General features: G+C 45.8%; 1 protein-coding gene across 2 annotated transcripts in view; it reads left to right on the forward strand.

Annotated features, from left to right (window-relative positions):
* The window catches only part of BRF1 (BRF1 general transcription factor IIIB subunit), a 507,447-nt gene that overhangs the window by 304,955 nt on the left and 191,885 nt on the right, over nt 1–10,607 (forward strand). For both annotated transcript variants that reach the window (XM_089687515.1, XM_089687516.1), the window contains one exon: nt 1,068–1,161. In XM_089687515.1, the coding sequence (XP_089543641.1) occupies nt 1,068–1,161 (94 nt within the window). The remainder of the gene's footprint in view (nt 1–1,067; nt 1,162–10,607) is intronic.

The following is a 10,607-nucleotide window of genomic DNA, read 5'->3' on the forward strand; positions in this document are numbered from 1 at the left end:
GATTTCCACTCTGCTCCGTAGAGACAAGGTGTATGTAAACCAGTCACTGTAATATAAGCTTGCTTACAGAACTATATGGCACATCACCTGGGCTGAAAGCTGGCATTGATCCCTTCAACAAAGACAAAAATGGCAATTCAAACATTTTTCTCTAATAGAGCAGTGGATTATTAGAACCACTATCAAGTGTGTAAGCACCCCTGTCAATGGTAAATGGCTTGTCTCATGTCTCTAACTCCTACTTTGTCTGGACAGTTTGGTCTGTTAAAGAAAGTTGAAAAATAACAGACTTACTGGCAGGATCTTCGGGTATTAATAAAAGAAACAAGAAAACTAATGCAGCCACAAAATCTAAAAATAAGCTGCAATATAAATTTTTTTTTTTTGTATTTACTTTAATATTGCTTTAAAAGGAAACTCCAGCATCCTGTATCTGGATCTGTTGGCTTTTTTTTTCATGTGGTCAGTTTGGGATTCAGAGGTCTGTGAAAGGTTTACTTTAAAATATATAGAAGACTGAAATGAAGTGATATCCCCTTTTATTTCACCTCTATGAGAAACACAATGAATAGTGGATGAATAATGTTTCTGTGACCTTGTAGAGGTAAATCTGCGTTGTTCAGATGGAAGTTCCAGATCTCTACGTATGATTTGTTGTGTTTTGAAGCCTAGTATATATTGCAGAGCTTAATAAAAAGCAAGCATTACCTTTACAGCCAAATTTTTTATACATCTTTATACGTCTTTCATCGCCCTCTATAAAGTCATAGCATATCAAGGGACAAGAATGATATAGGGCCCCAGCCTCCAAGACTTGTTTTTTCATTGCTGTATGCTTCACTCCATTGAAGCAAATGAAAGGTTTACAGCAATTACCACAGCTCACAAAGTAGGAGCGGAGTTTGTAAACCTGGCTTGAGACGGTGCATGCACTCCATTCCGTCTAGAATACCAAACAGCTGTTAGGAGTCCTTGGTGTAACTGCCGTCGCTTTTTGGTAATTGGCAGGCATGGCTGTTCTTCACACCTGTGTCACTGACTGTGGAATTTTTCGTCCCTCTCTCCAGCTCTTCTGGTTGCATCCAGAATGCATGATTTCCGACGCACCATTAAAGAAGTTATTCGAGTGGTGAAAGTTTGCGAATCAACGCTGCGGAAGAGGTATGGAGATTAAATGTGTTTGGTTAAATCTTGCACTATTTCAAACTAAACTGCTTAAAGGAGAAGTACAGCTAAAGTTCGTTTGGCTATACTTCTCCAGGGGATCACAAGAGTGGAGTTCATTCTGCACTCCCGTGACCTGTTTTCAGCTGACAGCGGGCTAAAGTCCGTTTGTCTGCTGATGTCACTCAGCCAGTCCAGGCTGGGGAAAGATCCACCCAGACTCTCGGACTGGCACCTAGCTCAGTCTTTCAGCGATCCTTGAGCCATCTGCTCCCACCTCCTCCACCTTCCAGCACTCCTGTGAGTTTTGGGGGGAAGCACAGTCACCGCTCTCTGCTCAGAGCGGCAGGAGGAACCGAGCGCTCAGCGGTGTTTGATCGCTCAGTTCTCACTCTTAGAGCCGGCAGGGGACAGATGCAGCATCAGATGGGTACTTCATCCACTTAGGTAAGTATAAATTAAAAAAAAAATACCATACTTCTCTTTCAAAAGGATAAGTTCACCTTTTGTGACATGTTACACTAATATTTAGGTTGTAACATGTCTCATGTTACTGTGCGACAGCCAACTTCTCCTTCCTCACCGCACCATGACAGTCTTCTTCCTGAAACCGCTGTCACATTTTTAAAAACCACGCAGTTGTGCAGGGCTTTGCCCACACAGCTGGGTCATTCGCACAGAGATCTGTGAATGAGTGAACTACAAGTCCTGTATGCCACCGTGGCAGACAGCTTGTAGTTTTCACTGAACTACGAGATAGCTGATGAGCGCCCCATAGTTCATTGACTCTTCCTACACTTCATTAACTGCTCATACGGGAGGTATTGGTAGGTAGCTGTACTGAATGTCTGCAGGAGCCTGAGATAGCTTGAGCTATTGAACGTGAGTGCAATGCTTTGCAGAAGAGAAAAATGCACTTACTTTTTTTACTTGAAAAATCATGTAAATGTATTACTTTTATTTTCCCCACTTATCCTTTAAAAAGATGCTGTCACCTTGCCCAGTACAGTAAAACTGCTACATATCCTGCAAATCCACTGACCACCCTTCCTTCTGAAACTAGTGAAGTTTATCTCTGCTTGCAAGTGTTCACCTTTACAAAAAAATCTGTAAGGTGACCTAACACAGGACTCCTTCCCCATTCCCCCAGTCCCGCTGTACTGGGATCCCGCGATCCTCTGCTCTCAGACACTGGCATGACTGGCAGACACCAGCATGCTGCTTCACCGGTCCAGGGATTTAAAATCCCCATGGCTTAATCTCCTCTCCATACTGCTTAGCCAGTACGGACCAGAGGGATTCTAACTGCTCAGCACTGTCACATGGATGGCCCTGACCAATGAGAATCCATCTATCCTGTCCTGTCAGCACTGCAGCGACAAGAGAGAAAGCCATGGGGATTTTAAATCCCTGGACTGGTGAATCGGCATGCTGCTGTCTGACAGCAGAGGATCGCCGGACTCCAGTACAGCAGGACCAGGGAGTGGGGATGGAGTCCAGTGTTAGTTCACCTTACAGATTTTCTGTAGAGGTGAACTAACACTTTAAGGACTGGTAAGCTGCAATATAGTACATTTTTGGTTTTGGTTCAATAACGCATTAAGGTGTCTTTTACATGGTTTTTGGCAGTCTGGCTTCTCTATGCCGTATGAGGGGCAGACTGGAGAAATGTTTTTCTTCGCTGAATATGTACCAATGTACCAATTATCAACTGGAGAGTTTTTATTTGAAAGTAGTTTCTGTGAAAACTGGCAAAATAAAGGATTGCTTTCAGTATTCGTTCTAAATGAACACTCCCCACGTAGACAATGACAGGGTCCTGGAATCTCACGTTCCCGCTCTCTAACAAATAACATAAAATTCAATGGTATATGTCGAAGAAAACATGATTGGCGATTCTTAAAGTGGCAATACGGATTTATAGGAGCAATTGGTCCCTGTGCATTGAACTCTATCTGCAAAGCGACTTCAATCAGTCACTTCTCCTTAGCTCAGAACTGCAGCAACCCTGAGCCAGAGCCTGCTCCCTAATCCTATTGCCGTTCTTCTCCTTTCATCTTTCTCTTGCTTCCCATTTCTTCTGTCTACCTTGCAGCTATCAATTACGTCAGGTCATACTTTTTTTTTCTACAGCGCCCAAACCATTTCTGAGCCATGGTGTCATCACTGTCTCTAACTGAGAAACCAGATTTTCTGAAGACTCGTAAATGCCTATAATTCACCCCAGTCTGCGGCATTGAAATCCTGCGTGATGTTTGATTAACACCATTGAATCTGTCTTTAATAGGGTGTTCGTATCGATTTGTATACCAATTGTGCAACCTTTTGTTTTCTTTTAAAAACTTTGAAATAATTTGAGTTTGGTGTATAACAGTGTGCAGAGGGTTCGTTCAGATTTTACTGCATTGACATGTGGTCACACCCTTTTAGCAGCACATGTGTTATAGACATGTAAGCTCTTTGGATTTCTATTGGATAGTGCAGGTCAGTGACCAGACGCAAGTCTGTAACTCTCTTCCACCTGTGTCTCCCTGCTGCATATTCTAACTGTACTGTATGTCCAATAATGTATGTTATAAGCAAGAACATATTAGGCATTTTGTAGAGCAGAGACTGTCCAGTGAGGGATCACTTTGACACAGTTGGCCAGCTTGAACATGATTGCAAAATAAAAACGAGGAATCTATGCGAGCGCAAAATATCAACAGCAGCTAGCATTAAAGGTAAACCTCTAGACCTCCAAATAATACAGTAAAATATAAATGCAGCACTAAAAATAATAATATAAAATGATACATGGTGAGCGCTAATACAGCGCTTATAAAGTGATAACGTGATAAATCGTCTCTTAGTGAGGTCTCTGGCTCGTGATATGCGAGCCTCTAAGGTGGATATCTCCCCCAACCTTTGATGCTTCTGATCTGGTGTTCTGATACTAACGTGGAGCTGTCCCTGTGATATCCCTGGTTTGGTGGTCTGATACTAACGTGGAGCTGTCCCTGTGATATCCCTGGTTTGGTGGTCTGATACTAACGTGGAGCTGTTCCTGTGATATCCCTGGTTTGGTGGTCTGATAACGTGGAGCTGTCCCTGTGATATCCCTGGTTTGGTGATCTGATAATAACGTGGAGCTGTCCCTGTGATATTCCTGGTTTGGTGGTCTGATAACGTGGAGCTGTCCCTGTGATATCCCTGGTTTGGTTGTCTCTGATAATAACGTGAAGCTGTTTTGTGATATCCCTGGCTTTGTGGTCTGATACTAACATGGAGCTGTCCCTGTGATATCCCTGGTTTGGTGGTCTGATACTAACGTGGAGCTGTCCCTGTGATATCCCTGGTTTGGTGGTCTGATACTAACGTGGAGCTGTCCCTGTGATATCCGTGGTTTGGTGGTCTGATACTAACGTGGAGCTGTCCCTGTGATATCCCTGGCTTGGTGATCTGATAATAACGTGGAGCTGTCCCTGTGATATCCCTGGTTTGGTGGTCTGATAATAATGTGGAGCTGTCCCTGTGATATCCCTGGTTTGGTGGTCTCTGATAATAACGTGGAGCTGTCCCTGTGATATCCCTGGCTTTGTGGTCTGATACTAACATGGAGCTGTCCCTGTGATATCCCTGGTTTTGTTGTCTGATACTAACGTGGGGCTGTCCCTGTGATATCCCTGGTTTGGTGGTCTGATACTAACGTGGAGCTGTCCGTGTGATATCCCTGGTTTGGTGGTCTCTGATAATAACGTGGAGCTGTCCCTGTGATATTTCTGGTTTGGTGGTCTCTGATACTAACGTGGAGCTGTCCCTGTGATATCCCTGGTTTGGTGATCTGATAATAACGTGGAGCTGTCCCTGTGATATCCCTGGTTTGGTGGTCTGATATACAAATGTGGAGCTGTCCCTGTGATATCCCTGGTTTGGTGGTCTGATACTAACGTGGAGCTGTCCCTGTGATATCCCTGGTTTGGTGGTCTGATACTAATGTGGAGCTGTCCCTGTGATATCCCTGGTTTGGTGGTCTCTGATAATAACGTGGAGCTGTTTTGTGATATCCCTGGCTTTGTGGTCTGATACTAACATGGAGCTGTCCCTGTGATATCCCTGGTTTGGTGGTCTGATACTAATGTGGAGCTGTCCCTGTGATATCCCTGGTTTGGTGGTCTGATACTAACGTGGAGCTGTCCCTGTGATATCCCTGGTTTGGTGGTCTGATAACGTGGAGCTGTCCCTGTGATATCCCTGGTTTGGTGATCTGATAATAACGTGGAGCTGTCCCTGTGATATCCCTGGTTTGGTGGTCTCTGATAATAACGTGGAGCTGTCCCTGTGATATCCCTGGTTTGGTGGTCTCTGATAATAACGTGGAGCTGTCCCTGTGATATCCCTGGCTTTGTGGTCTGATACTAACGTGGGGCTGTCCCTGTGATATCCGTGGTTTGGTGGTCTCTGATAATAACGTGGAGCTGTTTTGTGATATCCCTGGCTTTGTGGTCTGATACTAACATGGAGCTGTCCCTGTGATATCCCTGGTTTGGTGGTCTGATACTAACGTGGAGCTGTCCCTGTGATATCCCTGGTTTGGTGGTCTGATACTAACGTGGAGCTGTCCCTGTGATATCCCTGGTTTGGTGGTCTGATAACGTGGAGCTGTCCCTGTGATATCCCTGGTTTGGTGAGCTGATAATAACGTGGAGCTGTCCCTGTGATATCCCTGGTTTGGTGGTCTCTGATAATAACGTGGAGCTGTCCCTGTGATATCCCTGGTTTGGTGGTCTCTGATAATAACGTGGAGCTGTCCCTGTGATATCCCTGGCTTTGTGGTCTGATACTAACGTGGGGCTGTCCCTGTGATATCCGTGGTTTGGTGGTCTGATACTAACGTGGAGCTGTCCCTGTGATATCCCTGGCTTGGTGATCTGATAATAACGTGGAGCTGTCCCTGTGATATCCCTGGTTTGGTGGTCTGATAATAATGTGGAGCTGTCCCTGTGATATCCCTGGTTTGGTGGTCTCTGATAATAACGTGGAGCTGTCCCTGTGATATCCCTGGCTTTGTGGTCTGATACTAACATGGAGCTGTCCCTGTGATATCCCTGGTTTTGTTGTCTGATACTAACGTGGGGCTGTCCCTGTGATATCCCTGGTTTGGTGGTCTGATACTAACGTGGAGCTGTCCGTGTGATATCCCTGGTTTGGTGGTCTCTGATAATAACGTGGAGCTGTCCCTGTGATATTTCTGGTTTGGTGGTCTCTGATACTAACGTGGAGCTGTCCCTGTGATATCCCTGGTTTGGTGATCTGATAATAACGTGGAGCTGTCCCTGTGATATCCCTGGTTTGGTGGTCTGATACTAATGTGGAGCTGTCCCTGTGATATCCCTGGTTTGGTGGTCTCTGATAATAACGTGGAGCTGTTTTGTGATATCCCTGGCTTTGTGGTCTGATACTAACATGGAGCTGTCCCTGTGATATCCCTGGTTTGGTGGTCTGATACTAACGTGGAGCTGTCCCTGTGATATCCCTGGTTTGGTGGTCTGATACTAACGTGGAGCTGTCCCTGTGATATCCCTGGTTTGGTGGTCTGATACTAATGTGGAGCTGTCCCTGTGATATCCCTGGTTTGGTGGTCTCTGATAATAACGTGGAGCTGTTTTGTGATATCCCTGGCTTTGTGGTCTGATACTAACATGGAGCTGTCCCTGTGATATCCCTGGTTTGGTGGTCTGATACTAACGTGGAGCTGTCCCTGTGATATCCCTGGTTTGGTGGTCTGATACTAACGTGGAGCTGTCCCTGTGATATCCCTGGTTTGGTGGTCTGATAACGTGGAGCTGTCCCTGTGATATCCCTGGTTTGGTGATCTGATAATAACGTGGAGCTGTCCCTGTGATATCCCTGGTTTGGTGGTCTCTGATAATAACGTGGAGCTGTCCCTGTGATATCCCTGGTTTGGTGGTCTCTGATAATAACGTGGAGCTGTCCCTGTGATATCCCTGGCTTTGTGGTCTGATACTAACGTGGGGCTGTCCCTGTGATATCCGTGGTTTGGTGGTCTCTGATAATAACGTGGAGCTGTTTTGTGATATCCCTGGCTTTGTGGTCTGATACTAACATGGAGCTGTCCCTGTGATATCCCTGGTTTGGTGGTCTGATACTAACGTGGAGCTGTCCCTGTGATATCCCTGGTTTGGTGGTCTGATACTAACGTGGAGCTGTCCCTGTGATATCCCTGGTTTGGTGGTCTGATAACGTGGAGCTGTCCCTGTGATATCCCTGGTTTGGTGATCTGATAATAACGTGGAGCTGTCCCTGTGATATCCCTGGTTTGGTGGTCTCTGATAATAACGTGGAGCTGTCCCTGTGATATCCCTGGTTTGGTGGTCTCTGATAATAACGTGGAGCTGTCCCTGTGATATCCCTGGCTTTGTGGTCTGATACTAACGTGGGGCTGTCCCTGTGATATCCGTGGTTTGGTGGTCTGATACTAACGTGGAGCTGTCCCTGTGATATCCCTGGCTTGGTGATCTGATAATAACGTGGAGCTGTCCCTGTGATATCCCTGGTTTGGTGGTCTGATAATAATGTGGAGCTGTCCCTGTGATATCCCTGGTTTGGTGGTCTCTGATAATAACGTGGAGCTGTCCCTGTGATATCCCTGGCTTTGTGGTCTGATACTAACATGGAGCTGTCCCTGTGATATCCCTGGTTTTGTTGTCTGATACTAACGTGGGGCTGTCCCTGTGATATCCCTGGTTTGGTGGTCTGATACTAACGTGGAGCTGTCCGTGTGATATCCCTGGTTTGGTGGTCTCTGATAATAACGTGGAGCTGTCCCTGTGATATTTCTGGTTTGGTGGTCTCTGATACTAACGTGGAGCTGTCCCTGTGATATCCCTGGTTTGGTGATCTGATAATAACGTGGAGCTGTCCCTGTGATATCCCTGGTTTGGTGGTCTGATACTAATGTGGAGCTGTCCCTGTGATATCCCTGGTTTGGTGGTCTCTGATAATAACGTGGAGCTGTTTTGTGATATCCCTGGCTTTGTGGTCTGATACTAACATGGAGCTGTCCCTGTGATATCCCTGGTTTGGTGGTCTGATACTAACGTGGAGCTGTCCCTGTGATATCCCTGGTTTGGTGGTCTGATACTAACGTGGAGCTGTCCCTGTGATATCCCTGGTTTGGTGGTCTGATAACGTGGAGCTGTCCCTGTGATATCCCTGGTTTGGTGATCTGATAATAACGTGGAGCTGTCCCTGTGATATCCCTGGTTTGGTGGTCTCTGATAATAACGTGGAGCTGTCCCTGTGATATCCCTGGTTTGGTGGTCTCTGATAATAACGTGGAGCTGTCCCTGTGATATCCCTGGCTTTGTGGTCTGATACTAACGTGGGGCTGTCCCTGTGATATCCCTGGTTTGGTGGTCTGATACTAACGTGGAGCTGTCCTTGTGCTATCCCTGGTTTGGTGGTCTCTGATAATAACGTGGAGCTGTCCCTGTGATATTTCTGGTTTGGTGGTCTCTGATAATAATGTGGAGCTGTCCCTGTGATATCCCTGGTTTGGTGGTCTGATACTAACGTGGAGCTGTCCCTGTGATATCCCTGGTTTGGTGGTCTGATACTAACGTGGAGCTGTCCCTGTGATATCCCTGGTTTGGTGGTCTGATAATAACGTGGAGCTGTCCCTGTGATATCCCTGGTTTGGTGATCTGATACTAATGTGGAGCTGTCCCTGTGATATCCCTGGTTTGGTGGTCTGATACTAACGTGGAGCTGTCCCTGTGATATCCCTGGTTTGGTGGTCTGATACTAACGTGGAGCTGTCCCTGTGATATCCCTGGTTTGGTGGTCTGATATACAAATGTGGAGCTGTCCCTGTGATATCCCTGGTTTGGTGGTCTGATACTAACGTGGAGCTGTCCCTGTGATATCCCTGGTTTGGTGGTCTGATACTAATGTGGAGCTGTCCCTGTGATATCCCTGGTTTGGTGGTCTGATATACAAACGTGGAGCTGTCCCTGTGATATCCCTGGTTTGGTGGTCTGATATACAAACGTGGAGCTGTCCCTGTGATATCCCTGGTTTGGTGGTCTGATATACAAACGTGGAGCTGTCCCTGTGATATCCCTGGTTTGGTGGTCTGATAATAACGTGGAGCTGTCCCTGTGATATCCCTGGTTTGGTGGTCTGATAATAACGTGGAGCTGTCCGTGTGATATCCCTGGTTTGGTGGTCTGATACTAACGTGGAGCTGTCCGTGTGATATCCCTGGTTTGGTGGTCTGATAATAACGTGGAGCTGTCCCTGTGATATCCCTGGTTTGGTGGTCTGATACTAACGTGGAGCTGTTTTGTGATATCCCTGGTTTGGTGGTCTGATACTAACATGGAGCTGTCCCTGGGATATCCCTGGTTTGGTGGTCTGATAATAACGTGGAGCTGTCCCTGGGAGCAGAGTGTTCTCTTTGAGAGTGGTGTTACCCTGTGTGCCTTGAGTGTGCCTGATGACCCCGCAGCCCTAGCCCAGACCCTGATGACCACTGTTGGATGTTTACACACATGCGCATATCTTGTGCGCTTCTGGTGAGTGCATTCATATTACTGGCCCTCACCATATAGGATCACCAGCACAAAGCACGGATCACCTAATTTTCTGGACTTGATTTGCATTGTATATGATGCACTACAGTCACTTTATCTATTGATTTTATACTCTTTTAAGATGTCACTAAGAGACGATTTATCACGGTATCACTTTGTAAGCGCTATATTAGTGCTCACCGTGTATCATTTCATATTATTTTTAGGGGCATGCGCTCCCTACTTGCGCCACTATTGGCTGATTGGGATGTCAGTCACTGGGTAGGGCTGAGAGGGGAGAGATCTGTGTGTAAACAACACAGGTCTCTCTCCTACTAGCAAGGAGATGCTGCTTTGTATTTCTCTGCACGGCGGAGAGATGCAAAGCAGCATGTCTCCCTAGTAAAACACACAGCACACAATGTGAAATACACACAGCACACAGCTAACCCTTTGATTGCCCCAGATGTTAACCCCTTCCTGCCCAATGTCATTAGTACAGTGTCAGTGCTTTTTATTAGCACTGATCATTGTATTAGTGTCACTGGGGATCTCAGTGGCTGTACGTTCCCACTCAGTGTCAGAATGCCTGCCACAGTCTGGCTATAAGTCACTGATCGCCGCCATTTCTAGTATAAAAAAATAAAAATTCCAGTGTATATGCCGCCATTTGTAGACGCTATAACTTTCACGTAAACCAAATAATTACACTTATTGGGATTTTATTTAGCAAAGACATGTAGCAGAATACATTTTGGCCTAAATTTATGAAGACATTTTGATTTTTTTAATTTTTTTTATTGGATATGTTTTATAGCAAAAATAAAAAAATGCAGATGTGATTAAATAACACTGAAAAAGAGCTCT

The sequence above is a fragment of the Staurois parvus genome, unplaced genomic scaffold, assembly GCF_062004578.1.
Source record: "Staurois parvus isolate SC_StPar_1 unplaced genomic scaffold, SC_StPar_1.0 ptg000426l, whole genome shotgun sequence".
Lineage (NCBI taxonomy): Eukaryota > Metazoa > Chordata > Amphibia > Anura > Ranidae > Staurois > Staurois parvus.